Here is a 17369-nt window from a genome sequence, read left to right as displayed (position 1 = left end):
GTTTGGCAAATGCGACGTGGTGAGTTTGATCCCCGGTATCAAAAAAAAGGGGGGAAGAGGGGTTTAAAACTCTTTCTCTGCAGTTATGAGGTACTGCACAAAGCTGCCTAGAAACACAGATAAAATATAAGACCTATTCAGCCCTCCAAATATGCCTCAATCTCAGAGTTAATGTGTATATTCTTATTTAAACAAGCTTCTGTGAGAGCAGAGTAATGGAGCTTGTTGATTTGCAACTTTGATGTACACTCTTAAACAAATATAGATGTTACTGGAATATTAACAAGTAACAAGAATTGTGGGAAATGCATATTTAAGATGTCTCCATTTGCCATCTCAGATCCTTTCCCATGTCTTCAACCCCTTATAAAAACCCCACGCTCGCAGGGTGTAATACCAAACGACTCCCAGCACTAGGGAGGCTGAAACAAACCAACAAACAAACAACTCTCTCACCCTGACATTGCCTGTCATTCTTGAAACTCTCCTACTGCCTCTTGAAGTATATCAATAAACTTCCAATGTTTCTTTTTGTTACGTTTTGGTTTTCGTTTTCTTTAAATAGGATCTCGCTATGAGGCCCAGGCTGGTCTCGAACTCGTGGCAACCCTGCTGCCTCAGCCTCCCAGGTGCTGGAATTACAAGTATGCACCACCACCACACCCAGCACCCTAATTTTCCTATGGTCCCCGACCTTTGGTAAATTCTCTTACCGTCCCGCCCCTGGTCCTCCCTACATCATCTCCCACCGAACTGTTAAAGACTATCCCAAAATTTTAATTTCCCTCAGTTTTCCTATTGGAAGCCCTAAACTCAACCCTTGGTTTCTTTCTTGCCCCTTCCCATCACATTTCTGATTTTCCTCTTCTGTCCTTGAGTCTCCATCCTGCGACCTAACCTCAGACCCTCAAGCCAATCCTTTCCAAGCACTCTTTTTTTTCCAGGTCCCACCCTCGCCTGCCCATTGGCTCCCGGCGCGTGCACTCGTATCCCTCCCTCTGATTGGCTACGTGCACCTCCCTTGAGCTCATACTTCCTCGTCTCTATTGGTTTCTCTCCATCAAGTCCTTTCCCACTCTTGCTCTCTAGAGCTCCGCGGCCTCTTGCGACCCTTCTTGGGTCCCTCGCTCCCGGCAGCCACAGGTGTACACTCCCTGCACTAGACCAGAGGGGACGTCTTTGCTGCTGCCCACGGCTCTTTGCCTCTCTGGGCGATAGAGGCGTTGTAGGCAGAAACTTTAAAGAGGACGTTCGAACCTGAATCCTGGCCCCCAGCCTGTTTTCTACAGACCCTGCCGACCAACTGGCCCCACACCTTCTTCCAGAGGCTCCAGGCCCGTCCCATAGCTGACCAGGTCCTCCTCGCTGTCACTGTGTAGTGCCGCCATTCTGAGCCCTTCCGGGCCACGCCCCCTCGTACGGGAGCCTAGGCGGGCCAAAAGTGTTCCGCTTTTCTTCTCTGAGATTTGAATACTGTATTTGGTGGGTGTAGCTGCACCCCGGCAGGAATTGCCTCGAAAGATAGACATCGTTGTTCTGCCGCGTAAGCCTCCAACTTCTGGACACAGCGGCTAGCCCTTGATTATATCTGGTGGCCAAAGGACAGGGCCCTACTGCCTCAGCGTCTGGCTCTCAGAAGAGGTTCCTCCGCCCAGTTCAATTTGAAGCCAGCCTGACCAAGCCTCCAGCCCCCAGCCCACCAGGAACCCAGGAGTTGGAGGGTCTAGCACACAATCCAATACAGAACTCACAAGTTGAACGCCCTTGTGCCCCCAAATTTACCTCAACCCCAGTTAGTAACAGCCTTTAGCCTTGATCTAACCAGGATTCCAGGCAGGACAAGGACCCCAGGCCTTCATCCCTCTGGATTTAGTAATCTCAAACTGCAAACTCCCAACCAGAGCTGGAGTTCCAGGCTCAGGCCCTCACCCTCCAGGCCCGCAGTGTCTGAGCTTCTCGCCCTTTTCTACAGGACCTGGGTTGCCTGGGGCCGGAGAGGGGGGTGCCCCTTAGGGTCCAAGTCTGTTCCCTCTGAGTCCACTCCAAGTGTTTGCAAACAGGGCGAGTGTGCGTGTGGCATTATACAGAGAACCCGCCCTGAGACCGGATGTCAGGTGACTTTCAGCTTTTTGCAGGGGTCTGCACCTGACTCGGACCTGAAGGAAAGGGGAGGGGGAGGGAATTTGCTTTTTCTCAGACTTTGTCTGCACCCCTCCCTGTCCTCTCTTCTCCCACAGTTCCATGGGCCCTGCTGTTTCCCAGACACACGGGGCAGGCCCCAGCCTCAGGCTCAGCACTGGCTGTTTCACTCCGAACTGTTCCCTCTCATAGTCACAGGGTGTTCTGCTACCTCCTCTGAGTTCTTCTGAAACATCGCTTTTACTAGGCACAATGTAAGGAAGTTAAAAACCTTCCCACGGCTCTCCCTGCACCCTCTGCCACCTGCCACTCCCACCTCATTTCCTGCTTTGTGCCTCCTCAGCCACTGAGGCTCACCAGCTAAGGTGTACAGCCAGCCGTCCACATCCTCGGGTACCACGTGCACAGGTTGAGCCAAGCGCAGATAGAAAATATTTGAAAAATTTGCATCCATGTGGAATATCAGCTGGCATTTGCTTTTCATAATTCCTTGAGCAGTACAGCCTAACGACTATTTCCATAGCCTTTACATTGCATTAGGTATTATAAGTCCTCCCCAGATGATTTCAGATAGATGGGCTGGACGTAGTGGTGCATGCCTGTCTTCCCAGCTACTAGATAAGCTGAGGCAGGAGGATCTCAAGTGAGAAGCCAGTTTGAAAAATTTAGTTGGATCCTGTGTCAAAACATCAAAAAATAAACAAATAAAAAGGGCTGGGGATGCAGCTCCAGACTCTCTGAGTTCAATCCCCAGTGCTTAAACGCACACACACACACACACACACACACACACACAGCCCAGTCCATCTGTTTTGTCCTCCCTGTCCCTAAAGAACGTGCCCTCTGTTAATTACAGGGCTTCTCCCCCTGCCAGACAATGGCAGAGTTCCCCTGTGCCTGTCATAACCACAGACCACACTCCTTCAAGTGCAGCCTGTCTCTCTCAAGTGTGCCCAGCCCGCCACCACTGTCTGGAACAAGCACACCTGTTAGTAAATACTGGTGGATCAAATAAAAGAACCGTTCTGCCACTGGCCTCTCTCTGCATTTGGCATGGGGACTCAGAGCAGAGAGCCAAGGAGTCACAACTCGGGCACATAGTTTGCATGGCCAACCTGTCTCCAGCTTTTGAAGGAAGTTCATGATGATCTGTGTCATGATGATCTGCTATGTATGGAATGGAAGGTGTTTTTTTTTTTCCTTGCAAGTACTAGAAATCAAGCCCAGAATGCTAGCCATGTGCTCTACCCACGAGCTACATCCAGCCCCTGCCCCAGTTCCAACAGATTTTTTAAAATCAGATTATTTAATGTTATTTTTATAAATGTTGCAGCATATGATTACTTTCATCCTGAGGAGTTGGTATCTGTACATAACACATCTCAATGCCTCTATGACTCCTCCAACTCTCCCTCCAGCTCTTGGTTCCCTTCCCATTTGCAAAAGATCTACCTCCCTATTTCCTGTTATCTTTTCCCTCAGATTTTCATGAGGGGACATGAGGGCCCATTTTGACAGATTCTCACCCTCCACTCCCTCTCAGGACACAAAGTCTGACTGCATTGCCCAGGCTGGCCCCACCCCTGTGCTCTAGCAATCCTCCTGCTTCAGCCTTCCCAGTAACCTAGACTACAGGTGTGAGCCATTGTACGAGGCAGATTATTTTAAAGAGAAACCAGAGATCTTCATTTTCTTTTACATTTTAATTTTGAAAGTCAGTCACTTTTTCAAACCTTTAAAAAGTATGGGCTGGGGATTTAGCTCAGTGGCACAAGTACCTGCCTTGCAAGCAGGCGGTCGTGAGTTCGATCCCTGGTACCGATAAAAATGAAAAAACCAAAAAAAAAATTGAAAAAAAAAAAAGTAGACTCATGCAGATAGAGCAGAAGGTCAGCTTCCAGTACTTAGGCTCTGGTTTGTGGTCTCTGATGTAAACACTTTCCTTTAACTCATGATGGACATAAGACTCAGTCAGTGTCACTGTGTGACACCACTCCCTCTTTACAGGCACTGCCTATACTTACTGAGGTGCCCATGCTGCCACTGAGCACTGCGGTTCTGGGAGATCAGGATGGACCATTGCAAGGGGCGGGCGTGGGGCCTTCGAGGGCAAATGTGGAGCTGATGGTGACACCCACTTAGAAGAACTCTGTCCCTTGAGGTCCTTCGCAGATCCTGCCTGCCCTGTCCCTAATTAGCCTCCCTGCTCCCAGGAGGACCCAGAAGGGAGAACAACTTTGATGGGAAAAGCATCTCTGAAATGGGAGAGAAGAGGTTTGTGCGTGGATGCTGGACTGACCCTGTCCAGCGCTCTCGGCTGTATGAACCTGTGGTGTTCAGCCATGATCACTATTAGATGTGAAAAGGATCAGGCCAAATGCGGTGCACAGCAAACACAAGTCGCTTCTGTCTGTCCTTCCTTCCTCATGTTGGGAATGGAATTTAAGGCCTTCATACTGAGTTGCATCCCCAGGCCTTTTTTATTTTTTATTTTGCAATGGGGTCTCATTAAGTAGCAGAATTGTCCAGGCTGAGCTTGAGGTTGTAATCTTCCTGCCTCAGCCTCCCAGCATGCTGGGATTCATTCCTGTCTCAAGTTTTCCTGTGTAAACTGGATTTTGGGATACAAGTAATAGGAAATTTCACCCAGGCTTATGGTAGATGATGGGATCTTTTGGCACACAGAAGAATCAGTGAGACCAGGTCAAATGCTGTAAGCATGCACATTCCTGCACAGGAAGAGTTTTTTCAGAAGAGGGCAAAAGGGGCTTCAGCCAAATGGGGGCTTTGCTGAAGGGAACCAACAATTGGATGAGTGACTAAGCTGCTGCTCCCAGAATGAAGAGTGGCAGGTTTTTATTGGTCTGCTCAGCCAGGACAAAGTCCAATAATTGGCCAGAGGCTCTGTTCTGAGAGACCCGGCAGGCTTGGATCACAGTCAGTCACGGTCATCTTGTCTTAGATTTGGTGCATTTTCATGTATTTGGCGCCTCGGTCCTCACATCCCAGCCTTGAGCGTGGTGGACTAACAGGAGGTCTGCTTCTCTCAGGGTCTGCCGAGCTGCCCCTTCCACTGGCGACATCTCCCCCATACACACCCTGGCCTTGGGACAGGGAAGGACGTCCAGTGCTTGGGCTGCTGAGAAAGCGGGACACAGCCCAGCTCCCACGGGCCTAGCTCACCAAGTCGGGGTCTCAGACACAACATTTCTTCAATCGTCCACAGTCTACGTGCAAAGCCCAGTAGAACCTGACCCCACGGCTAGGACAGCACAGGGGACAGATATGACAAAGGCACGAGTGTCAGGCCTTTTATCCCACCCCAGCCGCCCACCAGACAGCTGCAGGCCCGGGGAAGGATCGCTGTGCTCAGTAGAAGTGGCCTCAGGTGCCCTGGAAGTAACCAGGCACTGTTCTCACAGCCCACTCGCCAGGGGTGGGCGGTCTGTACGGAGAGGCGGTGGGGAGCTAGTACTGTGCCCTCCAGCCGCGTGGCTCCAAAACTGGGGACTGTAAATTGAGCAAGAGCAAGTGGGGGGGGCTGGGGGTTTAGCTCAGCGGCATAAGTACCTGCCTTGCTAGCAGGCGGTCGTGAGTTCGATCCCCGGTACCGATAAAAATGAAAAAGACAAAAAAAAAAAAAAAAAAAAAAAAAGAGCAAGTGGGGCTGGAGGGCTTGTTTAGGGTTTTTTTCTTTTTCTTGGCAACAGTTTTTCATCTTCTTCAAACATTCTGCTTCGGTGATGGCACCAGTATTTACCTTGGGTCTGGTGGAAGTGCTTGTGCTGTGAAGGGTGACAGTTTACTGCAGCCACGGCTTTCTTCCCTCACTCCAGACTTCTGTCCCACATGGTGGCCCCTGGCTGTCTCAAACTCAGCTTCAACAGTGAAGGTACTATCTACACACATAGAGAAAGATAAAGCAGTCACAAAAAGATGACAGACCAAAAGAGAAACGGGAAAGATTTTTGACAGACTCTTCACAATATACAATATCCAGATGGCCACTAAGATCTGAAAAAAAAAAAAAAATCCTCAATGTGATTGGTTGTGAGTAATACACAAATTCAAAAATTAGATTTGTTATGGGTTAAAAACTGGTGGTCAACTTAACACCATCTGAATTAAATCACCATGGTGCTGAGCGTAGATGTTCCATTTGAGGAAAGTTGCCAGCATAAATAGAGAGGTGGGGAAGGAGAAGCAGAGGCTTTGAGGTGTTGAGGCATTGTGGGTTCTTCTATGAGTTGCTGTTTGAGCCGTTGGTTCTGCTGGAGAAGCTCTAGTCCTCACATTGAGCATTGCTTCCTGGCTCCATGTCCGGAAGATGTGTGCCACTTGGTCTCCAGGATGAACTCATCATGCTGGCTTCCTGGCAGGTACTCGACTGTGCTTATTGTCGGAGGAGCTCGGGGCCTTCACATCACTGAGAATGGCTATATTGCTTTTCAGGACAGCCCTGGTCTTTGTTGTGAGTGTGACTTGGCTCCAGCATGGAACCCTCAACCTATCAGCACAGCTCCTTCATCCCGCTGGCATGGACTTTCTGGCTTCCACTGCTGACCTTTGGGTCTTCCCAGCACAGATCTGTAAAAGAGACTCGCGTGAGTCCTTGTGGGCTCTAGACCGCCAGTTGGACTCGTGGGAGGCATTGTCATGAGCTCTGGGTCTTCATCTAGACTCATGCAGGACATTGCTGTGGGATTTAGGCCCTTGGCTGAATATTCTGTCTTTAGTGTTGTGGATAAATTTCCTGCACTTTCTTGCATTAACTCTGGGTGACCATCATAAATAATAGTATAAATTCATTGTCCTGATTTTAATTGTTCTCCCCAAAACCCCTGACTACAACAAGATTCCACTTAGGAGATGCTGCAATAAGCTACATCCCAGAACCACCAAAGTGGAAGGGTCTCATAATACCCAGTGCCGAGGAGGAGACAGGGAACCTGGAACCTCGGCACACAGGTAGGTGGGAGGATAAAGTGGTCCAAACATTGATGACACTTGTGATATTTATGAGAGCTAAGCATTTGCCAACAGATAGGTACACCAAGAAACACAGAGCACACATTATTCAATCCATTTATACAAAACATCAAAGTAGGACCGAGGGTTTAGCTCTGTGACGTAAGTGCCTGCTTGGCAAATGCAAGGTCCTGAGTTCAGTCCGGGGAGCGGGGGGACAAAGGTAGACCAACAACCTAAGCTGTTGAAATCAGTGAGTGGTTATTCTCAAGAGCACACAGTGACCCAGAGAAAGCACATCATGCCTTTCTGGGCATCAGTTAATTGATTTGGGTGCTGGTTACACAACATGTTCAGCTCACAGGGTTTCATTTATAATCTGTGAACTTCCCACTACATACATTGTAATCCAATAAAACTGTTTTAAAGGTAGTTTCAGAGGGTGTCATTTCGGGATTGGTTGGATCCAGAGACACACAGAGGCATGAGGCGTGTGACGTGGATTCCTGGAGATTCTCAGCACTGCCAGCCTCGGAGTACAGAATACCTTCTCCGAATAACGTCTCCCAGCGAGTGGGGTGCAGCTCGGTGGTTCTGTGAATGCTTAGTGTGCACTAAGCCCTGGGTCCAATCCCCAGCACTCAGGACGCAGGACCGGGGTCTCTCCTCCCATGGCTCGAAGGTCTAGGGCAGGTCTTTTGAGACCATGAAACTGCACACATTCCTCACCCAACCTCCCTCTCACTTCTATGTCAATGAACTCTCAGATTCTTATTTTATTCAGGGGATTATGATTGGTTACTCTTATCAGTGTTCAAATCATCTCAGAGTTGGACCTCAAGAAGGCTCCTGTGTCCTGCAGGGTGCTCCTCATTCTTTGAACATTTCCTTTCTTTTTCTTTTTTTTTTTTTTTATCTTTTTCATTTTCATTTTTCATCGGTACCAGGGATCGAACTCACGACTGCCTGCTTGCAAGGCAGACGCTTATGCCGCTGAGCTAAATCCCCAGCCCCAACATTTCCTTTCTGACCCCAAAAGCTGTCCTAGGATCATTTTACAGACCAAATGAGACCATCTTCTACAGACCATCTTCCTTGTCTCTCGGGCCCTGGAATCAGCCATGTTCTCAGAGGGGAAGGGCAGATGCTTCTGCAGGTAGGTAGCTGATCTCCCACCTCGGCATGAGCTCTTTGAACTGTGATTTCAAGGCAGCAGGGCTGGCCAATGACCCAGGCAATGCTCTGTGGTTTCCAGGGAAACCGCAGGGCTGCAGGGCGGAAGGAGGTGGTGACAATCATTGCAGAGCAAGTGTGTCAGTGATCGGCCACATCCTCTTGTTAGCTGGGCACCAAGGGCAGCATCTGCTGAGACCATCAGCAGATGCAAGACTTTGAAGACCACTGCTGATAAAAGGGAAACAGTGTCTTTGACGCCTCCCTGACTCAGCACAGTCAGCTGCTAGACCCCCACCCCTGAGTCCCCAGCACATGCGAGTTCTGGGAGTTCCCAAGACTGTGCTCTCACAGAGGCGGAGGAGGCTGCCCCGTGGCAGGGGCTGGAGTGCCTTGATTGAGCTGGCTGGGTCTGTTGGTGGCCTCCACCTGTGAGACTCATTCTCATGCGGCCTTTGGAAAGAGATCGGGGCATCCTGGGTCATTTTGGGGATTCCCCAGGCAGCTCAGGTTTGCAGCAGTGGGCGCCCATACGGCTGCCTCAAGGAGCTGCGCATGATGCTCTTCGGTGTGAAAGACATCACGATACTGGCGCATGGCTGCAAGGGGTGGGAGGCAGACAGTTACAAGTCCCTGCTGATCCTGGGGATCCTGGAGGACCACAACCACGAGGAGCTGTAGGAGATCAGACAGGACCCCCTCAGACCTCTGGGAAAATTTAAAGTGGCTGGAAAAGCCTTGCTGGAGGAAGAGAGAACCAAATCTGCCAATCTCAATCTGGTGGAGGACAACCATGCCATCCATGATGCCTGGGGAGATCAAAGGCAAGGGCAGGGGCGTGGGGAGTGGTGTGCTGGCTCTCAGACGGGATGTGGAATTCCTAAGCAGAGCAGCCAGGTGCTGAGGGAGGAACCGTGCCCCCCAGCAGCAGGTCCCAGCGAGCTGCCCCCAGGCAGTGCTATGTGCCCCTGCCCGGGAAGAACTCTGCAGCAGAGGTCACCACCAGGGTGGATATGGTGCCACCCTTGGACTTCCCCGAGGAGAACAAGGCAGCGGATGGCAAGAGAGGCAAGAAGCACAAGAAAATCGAGTGATGGCACCATGCCTCTGACAAGAAACTGTGAGGCCACCTTGGCTGTGTCTGGGGGCCATGTGTGTGAGAGTAGCTGTCACCTGAGTATGGTGGCAGCAGGGTGGGGTAGGCACCCATCTGAGTAAGTTTGGGCAATGCCAGTGAGTGTGGGAAACTTGGGGGGGTGGGCATTACTCCAGTGGGTGGGTGACTTTTGAGTAATGTCTCTGAGTAGCACAGGTGACATCTGACTGGTGGGCATGAGTGTGTGCACCTAAACTGGCAGCTGGGTGGGTACCATAAACACCTGGCTGAGTGCTTGCTGTTCCTTCCTCCTCTCATTCACTCTGGATATTCATTGCACGCCTACTATGTCCCAGCATTGTACTAAAACTGGGGGTACTGAGGGGCACAAACCCCAGTCTTCATGGGTCTTACAGTAAGTGGGTAATAACTGTACACCTCGGACACAGCTCAGTGAGTGGAGATATATGAACAGATAGATGTAGGTAAGAGCTGAGATCCTGCCCAACTGGGGACAGATGTGTCATTCATTTGTCCAACCAACAAGTATTTCCTGAACATCTTCAGTGTGGGTTCCGGTGGGTAACACTGAGAGTGTGCGGGCCACACAGGAGCGTGGGCATGGGTGTTACTGGAAGGAGTGAAGGTGACTTTTGAGTTATAAAGGGTCTCAAAGACCAGCAAACAATGTCTAACAACTGGGAGACCCTCTGAAACCCACCATTGCCATGGTGTCCTGGGCCACCTCAGGCACTTGCAGTTTACAGGAGATGGGACAGGAGACTCGGGTCCCAGATTCTGAAGCTTTTCAGGTCTCTTGCCAGAACTGAGAACAACTCAAACAGATCCAGAAAGATGCGTCAGGAGATTCCTGGCTCAGGAGAAAGGCTTCACAGGCAGACTTGGCCATCACTGCCACCCTGATGTTGGGGACAGCTACTTCTTGTGGTGAGACTTCTCTGGGTTTGGGTCCTTCTAGAAATCCTGTCCCTAGAAACTCTACACCCATTTTCTATCTTTCAAAAGCACATCCTTGAAGGCGCCTTTGGCGCAGACTTACCTGGATGGAAACATTCTCGTGTCAAGAAGCCTTGGTTGACCAGGAGGCCATCTGCTCACCACAGCAGGGGAACTTGCCTCGTGTGTGGCTCTGAAAAGCTGCCACTGTTCCCCACAGTGGTCTTCCCTACAGAGATGGTGACAGGTGCAGACAAGAGACTCCTCCTCGGGCCTGCTAACGGAGCCTACTAAGTCCTGCACTCCGGCAGGTGTTGAGAAACAAAAAGGAGTTTCAGAGAACTCACTTGGTTGATTTAACCTTGAAGTCTTCTGCCTTTTTTCAAGCTGGTCCCCCAGCAGCAGCCTTTGCATCCTTTTTTTGTGCGTTGGCTGGGGTCAAGCTTTCCTGCCCTCTTTGGACGTATGTTTGAACTGCTTACAAATCTGTGGTCAAGAAATTTGTAGCTGTATACTCATCTTTTCCCTCCTTGTAAATCCCTGGCTCTGGGTGCACTTACTGATAGGACATTTTTCTACTGTCCCTCATTCGGTCAGAGTCTGAGCTTAAACAAACGACACGAGTTTGTTGCATGCCTTTCTCCTATCCAGGCATTGTAGTTGTATCATAAGGGACAATGTGGCATTTCTTATCACATCACATCTTCCAACAATATCTGTGCTTCTTGTGGGTTTTCAGGTGCTCCCCATATGGCATTTATACTCATGATACCCGATGTAAGTGGTGGGTCAATGTCACCTGTGTAATCAGAACCTCCTGTCACTTCCACTGGAGGTTTTCTGTATTGAAGAGTTTTGTGGGATTGCAACGCCACAGGCTTTGGTGTACAGCTTGCCATCACTTGAGGTCACCTACCTGAGTCAAGGCATCACAAATGGAGCAAATGCTAAGAGAAAATTCACAAGGAAATTGGTGGAGCTGGTGGCCTTATGACCCCTGATTTCAAAAGCTGATTTATCTAAAACTCTTTACTGTTCTTCATGGTGGATGATCTGGTGTGCAAATGTGAAACGACAAAATAAATATCAGCTAATGAAACTGTAGTCTGCTCTTTACTATGTAGGGAGAGGAGTTCATGTAAGGGTTAGTTTGGAAAAATGCAGCACTTGGGAGGCTGAGGCAGGAGGACTGTTGCAAGTTTGAGACCAGCCCTGGGCTACACAGTGAGCTCAAGGCTAGCCTGCATAACTGCATAACGAGACCCTGTCTCAAAAAGACAATAAATAGATAGATAAATAAATAAAAATAAAAGCCCTCCCTCTCCCAGCTGCTGGGTGGAGGTGTCACAGTACAAAGAGGGAGCAGGAGCCTGGAATGTATTTGTGTTCATCCAGGCATGTGATGAGCCTGCTCCTCTAAGCAGGTACCCAGCCAGGGAGAATTGGATGTGGTCCATGCACTGCTGGGTTCTTTACTCCAGCACTTAAAGCCTGGTACAGGGGCTGGGGTTTAGCTCAGGGGCATATGCGCCTGCCTGGCAAGTGCGAGGTTGAGAGTTGGATCCGTGGTTTAAAACTTGATACAAACATCAGATCCTCTGCTTAGGGCTCTGTGGCTTCAGATGAGCCTCAACTCCCACACAAGAATAGGTTCCAAGCAAAGTGACTGCTATTTCTACCACCACCGTGGCAGCTGCGTGGTCTGTTTTGTTGCTGAGCTGGTCACCTCAGAATTACCCAGGAAACTGAAGATCCTGACCCAGGACGTGTGGGGTAGGTCTAAGGACCTGAAGTCTATTGAATTTAACTTTTTTGGGGGGCAGCATTTGGGATTGAACCTGTGGAGCACTGAGCTACATCCCCTCCTACCTCTATTTTAAAATCTTATTAAGAGACAAAGTCTCACTAAAGCTGTGCAGGCCAGCCTTAAATTTTCAATCTTCTTGTCTCAGCCTCCTCCTGAGTAGTGGGGATTACAAGTGGCATGCACTACCACACCTGGCTAATTAACATTTTGATTGCTCAGAATTCAAGTAATTCAGAAGGATGCAGCATGAAAAGTATATGCCTGGGCTGGGGATTTAGCTCAGCGGCATAAGCGCCTGCCTTGCAAGCAAGCAGTCGTGAGTTCTATCCCTGGTACCGATAAAAAAAAAAAAAGTATATGCCTTGTTTGGGGCCCGAGATATAGCTCAGCAGTACAAGTGCCTGCCTGGCAAATACGAGATCCTGAGTTCGATTCCTGGTACCTCTCTAAAAAAGTACATGTCTCTCCTGCCTGGGGGGGATCCCCTTTCCCAGAAGTAGCTACTCCCAGCAGCTCTTGTGCAAGTAACCAACCTAGATACATATCTGGACTCTGCTATATGCAAAAGTCAGGCTGTTCTGAATTCAAATCCAGACTTTACCACTGCCTGGCTATGGGACCTTAAGTAGGAGATTCCCTTGGGTCTTAGTTTCCTCAGCTGTGTAACCAGAACGCTGTGTCAGCATTATGGTGAGGGTTTCATGGAAAGCACCCTGAGGTCCTTACTCTTCTCTCCAGCTGCATAGCATTTCACTATAAGCATATCTTTAGCTGAAAAACACCATTTCACTACCGATGAGCATTTAGGCTCATTCATTCACTCTAAAGTGTTTAGTGCCCGATTTGGTGGAGTATGTCTGTAATCGCAGCACTTGGGAGGCTGAGACAGAAGGATCACTGCAAGTTCAAGGCCAGCCTGAGCTACATACTGAGTTCAAGCCTAGCCTGAGTTACACACAAAGGCCTTGTGTCGAAGACAGAAAGGAAGACAGAAAGAAAGAAAGACAGAAAGAAAGAAAGAAAGAAAGAAAGAAAGAAAGAAAGAAAGAAAGAAAGAAAAAAGAGAAGTTATTGAGTACAAATTACAGTAAGTGCTGTGCTAAGGACCAGGGCTGGAAGACCCTCTACCATCTCTGCCCACACGCTTGGGTATGGGGTGGGCAGCGTTGGTGCCCACAGTGCAGCGAATTTATCACGGTATCGGTCGGTGTCACGGCTCTCAAAGGCCGGCTCCATTGGCACAAGGAAACCTAGACCTTCGATGGCAGCTTGGGCCACAGCCTTTGGGCAAAGGCGCTGACGTGGGCCCCAGTGAGGCCCAGGGCGCGGCCACACCCCTGGGGGAGGGCAGGGAAGGCAGGCCGCCCGAGGGGAGTGGACAGCCCCCCTGTCAGTCTGCGTGTAAGTTGAGAAGGGGAGGTGGGCCCGGCTCAGAGGGCGCGGAACTTCCTGCCGTGGGCCCCACTGCCAGGGCGCCTCAAGGTCACCGTGCGCGGGCGGGGACCCTCCTGGGGGCTGCGGAGCCCCACGCGGAGCCGTCTTTGTCTACGAAGTCACCTCCTCATCCCTTCCTGCGTGCCCAGTCCCGCTCCTGGCTCCGGAACGGGGTGGGGTGGGGGGCGGGCAGGAAGAAGCTCCCGCAGCCTGGGCGCCCCATCTTGGAGCCCGGACACCACGTTGGCACCTTAGGGTGGGCTTGGAGCCTCGGCCCAGACCTCATCCCGGCTCACGTGAGCACGTCGGGAAGTGACTGCCCCAAATCCTTCGGGGGAGAAGACTCGGCCGCGACTGGACTTATTGCAGGCGCCGACCTTCGGCGAGGTGGGGCCCAGCAACCGCGGCTGGGCGCGCGCGGCTCTTCCGCTCTTCCGGCGGCTGGCCAGGACCTCCTGCCCCTTCCTCAGGGCTAAGGCCCCCCTCTCAGATTTCACCCTGGAGATCTTAAAGACTCTGGAGAAAAGCCACGTGGGGGGCTGGTTCCCCTGGGGCTTCCTGCCGTCCCCCGACTGCCTGATTCTCTGGAGCGTCCCCGATGTCTGCAAAGACGTGGATCTGGACGTCCTCGTGGAAGCCCTGAAGCCCGTGGGGACCTTTAAGAAGATCGGCAAGGTCTTCCGAAAGGAAGAGGACTCCACGGTGGGCATGCTGCAGATCGGGGAGGACGTGGACTACCTGCTCATCCCCCGGGAGGTCAGGCTGGCCGGGGGCGTGTGGAGGGTCATCTCCAAGCCCGCTACCAAGGAAGCGGAGTTTCGGGAGCGGCTGATCCAGTTTCTGGAAGAAGAAGGGCGCACCCTGGAGGACGTGGCACGCATCATCGAGAAGAGCACCCCGCACCCGCCCCAGCGCCCCAAAAAGCCCAAGGAGTCTCGTACCAGGCGAGTCCAGCAGGTGGTCACTCCTCTGCCTCGCCTGGTCGTGGGCACCTACGACAGCAGCAACGCTAGTGACAGTGAGTTCAGTGATTTCGAGACCTTCAGAGGCCCAGGCTCGGGGCAGGCCCGGAAGGCCCGCAGAATGCCGGTTAGTTACTTGGGCAGCAAGTTCCTGGGGAACGACCTGGACAAGGAGGATGATGAGGAACTTGTCCAGGCCTTCCTCTGGCCCGGGGAGAAGCAGCCCAGCGCGCCACGTGCCGTCCATGGTGCCTACCCGCCCGTGCCAGTGTTTGAGGACAAGCTGGGGCCCCAGCTGGCCAAGGCAGACAAGTGGCAAGAGTATGCCAGCCCTGTGCCCCCGGGGAAGCTGAAGCACAGGGTGAAGGGTCGGGCATCGAGATCTGGCCCTGTGGAGGTTGAGGCTCACCAGTCCTCCGTGGCTGGGGAGAGAAATGGGGCATCCACTAGGCAGGAGGCTGCCCCGGCCAGTGCAGGAGATGAGGGTGTTCCGGAGCGCACCCCCAGGCGATGGAGGCCCAAGATCACGTGGGCCTCCTTCAGACGTTGCAAGAAGGAGGAGGAGGTAACATCCTTGGCTCAGGGGGCAGCCGCCCCTGCTGAGCAAGGGCCTGAAGCTGCAGATGGTCAGGGGGTGGAGGCCTCCATTTCCCAGGGAGCAGGAGCTGCAGATAATCAAAGGGTGGAGGCCAGTGCTGACCAAAGGGAAGGCGCTGGAGCCCAGGCTATCCAGGAAGCAGGATCTTCAACAGCCCAGGGGGATATAGGGGCAGCGCCAGGAGCCAGGCGCCAGAAACCGGTCAAGACAGTGAGGTTCCAGACTCCTGGGCGCTTTTCATGGTTTAGAAAGTGCAAGAGAGCCCTCCGGCCCACTCCCCAACTGCCAGCCAGGAGAGTACCTGGGGTAGGGGAGGGCAGGGGCCTCAGGGTACTGAGGGCAGAGGCCGGGGCAGAGCGGGGACAGGGAGAACAAGAAGACCAGCTGTGAGGGGGGCTCCTGCTGCAGCCCCCCCCCCACCGTGTCCACCTCTTGGGCTGTGCAGTGAGTTGGGCAGTGGGGCAGGCAGCTCCTCTAGGGCCTCGCTCTGTGATATATTTTATATTGTGTGCATTGTTTTCTTTTTTCTTTCTTTTTTTTTTTTTTTTGGTCTTTTTCGTTTTTTATCGTTACCAGGGATCGAACTCATGACTGCCTGCTTGCAAGGCAGGTGCTTATGCCGCTGAGCTAAATCCCCAGCCCCTGTTTTATTTTTTCAATACCGACTCCTTTTAGCATCCCAAAGAATGTCAGGAAAGGAACTAAGATGGTGGGGTTCCGTCACCTATGCTCTGTGTTCAGCTTGGAAAGGGAGGCGGCGGGGTGGTGGTGGTGGTGGTGGTTCTCTTTCCACATCCCTCTGTCCACATGGTTCACTTCCACCGCCTCCTTGAACTCGAGATGAGATCTCAAGCCAACATGCAAATAAAAACATTTACCAGTTGATTTCTAGGCCTCTGACTTGGGCAACTCATAGCACTCTGGGGTGATATGGCCCTTGCTGGCTGTTCTCCCATCCTAGATGTTGGGGACCCACGTATGTGTTGTCACTTTAACATCCCTATGCGTCTGGCCTCGCCAGTTTGGAGGGCACAGGGCCTACGGCTCACGCATTTGACCCTGATCTTGGTAATGAGCTACAGAAAGTTATCTGGGAAACACATTTAACACATGGATTCTGGGGTCCTTGGTGCTGGGGAGGTGGCTTTGTCTGAGCTGGCTATGGGACCCTCAGAGCTGTGTTTATCCAACCCCACAGACATAGAGGGGCCCTGGAGGTGGATTATAGGAACAGACTACAGTGGGCTCTGGAGTCCTGAGCCATGCAGGTTCCTACAATCCAGGAACCATGGGCTGCGAAGGTCTCCTGGGGACCCAGAGGTGGGGGCGCATCACCCTAAGACCCCCAGAAAAAAGTCAGCGAAACCAGCCTCATGTCCATGCTGAGTTTGCAGCTGGAGAAGCTAGAGTTACACCCATCGCCATCCACTTTGCAGGGCAGGGGTTTTCTTCTGAGAATGCCATTGCGTTACAGATGGCAACCATCCCAAGGGCCTTTGCCCTTGGGGGTGGACACAGCTCTTTTGTTTCTGGCCACAGAGAGATACCTCTTGGAGGGGGCTTGGCAGGGAGGGTGGAGTCAGGTGGGTGGGGCTGGTGAGACTGCATTGTTGCTGCCCTCCAGGAAGGATGGTGGACTCAAGAACGTGGGCCCCAGAAGGTACAAACCAGGTGCTGAGAGCAACCCTATGGTGACACCTTGGAGGCTTAGTGAGGGTTTTTGTTTTTGGGTCTTTTTTGGTCTTTTTGAGACTGGGTCTCACTATGCAGTTCAGGCTGGCCTTGAGCTCACTTTGTAGCCCGGGCTGGTCTCAACTCAGCAATTCTCCTGCCTCAGCCTCCTGAGTGGTTGGATTACAGGAGTGCACCACCATGCCTGGCTTCTGAGTGGGTCTTTGCATGTCTCCCTTCTGCAGGATCCGGAACTCAAGGGGTCTTGGGTGACAGTAGAGTGCTTGGGAAGGGAAGGGGTGTGTGCCACACAGCAGAAGCCAGACAGTTCTCACACACAGCTGTGCACTGCCCTCAGCATGCCGGGCCACACCTCCCTTGCCACCTGTGCTTGTGTGCCTGTGGCCTGGTACCAAACATCTGTATCCCAAACTCCTCAGCCATAGATCCAAGCAGAACACAGATTCAGATTTGGGCAGACTTGCAGGACCTGGAACAACACAGAGCCGTCAGGCCCTGCTCCCGCCTGGTCCAGGTGTGCTCAGTGTCCCCCGAAGCACTGAA

General features: G+C 51.8%; 3 protein-coding genes across 6 annotated transcripts in view; 2 read left to right on the top strand and 1 right to left on the bottom strand.

Moving 5' to 3' along the window:
* The window catches only part of Gpatch1 (G-patch domain containing 1), a 34402-nt gene extending 32987 nt beyond the window's left edge, over positions 1–1415 (bottom strand). For 2 of the 4 annotated variants that reach the window (XM_063252933.1, XM_013146922.3), the window contains exon 1: positions 1316–1415. In XM_063252933.1, the coding sequence (XP_063109003.1) occupies positions 1316–1388 (73 nt within the window). In that variant the 5' untranslated portion in view covers positions 1389–1415. Of the gene's footprint in view, positions 1–1257 lie in introns of all 4 variants that reach the window. The other 2 variants (XM_063252931.1, XM_063252932.1) reach the window with 2 other exon arrangements.
* A 7423-nt stretch (positions 1416–8838) lies between these two features.
* Positions 8839–9404, top strand: Pnma8c (PNMA family member 8C). Its single transcript, XM_063252403.1, is given in 4 exon segments — positions 8839–9084; positions 9086–9167; positions 9170–9226; positions 9229–9404. Coding segments are annotated over 4 exon segments (561 nt in total).
* A 4870-nt stretch (positions 9405–14274) lies between these two features.
* Ccdc8 (coiled-coil domain containing 8) lies at positions 14275–16019 on the top strand. Its single transcript, XM_003464687.4, has one exon. It carries the CDS (start codon positions 14283–14285, stop codon positions 15522–15524), a length of 1242 nt encoding a protein of 413 aa, XP_003464735.1. The 5' UTR covers positions 14275–14282; the 3' UTR covers positions 15525–16019.
* The last annotated feature ends 1350 nt before the right edge of the window (positions 16020–17369 follow it).

This window comes from Cavia porcellus, unplaced genomic scaffold (genome assembly GCF_034190915.1).
Source record: "Cavia porcellus strain 051 isolate PalLab524CR breed Dunkin Hartley unplaced genomic scaffold, mCavPor4.1 scaffold_7, whole genome shotgun sequence".
In the NCBI taxonomy this organism is placed as follows: Eukaryota; Metazoa; Chordata; class Mammalia; order Rodentia; family Caviidae; genus Cavia; species Cavia porcellus.
The sequence above is the reverse complement of the archived record's forward strand: the minus strand, read 5'-3'. Positions and strand labels throughout refer to the sequence as shown.

Excerpts from the sequence above, each read along its gene's own strand:
- Ccdc8 (XM_003464687.4), top strand. The coding sequence starts at position 14,283 with ATGCTGCAGATCGGGGAGGACGTGGACTACCTGCTCATCCCCCGGGAG.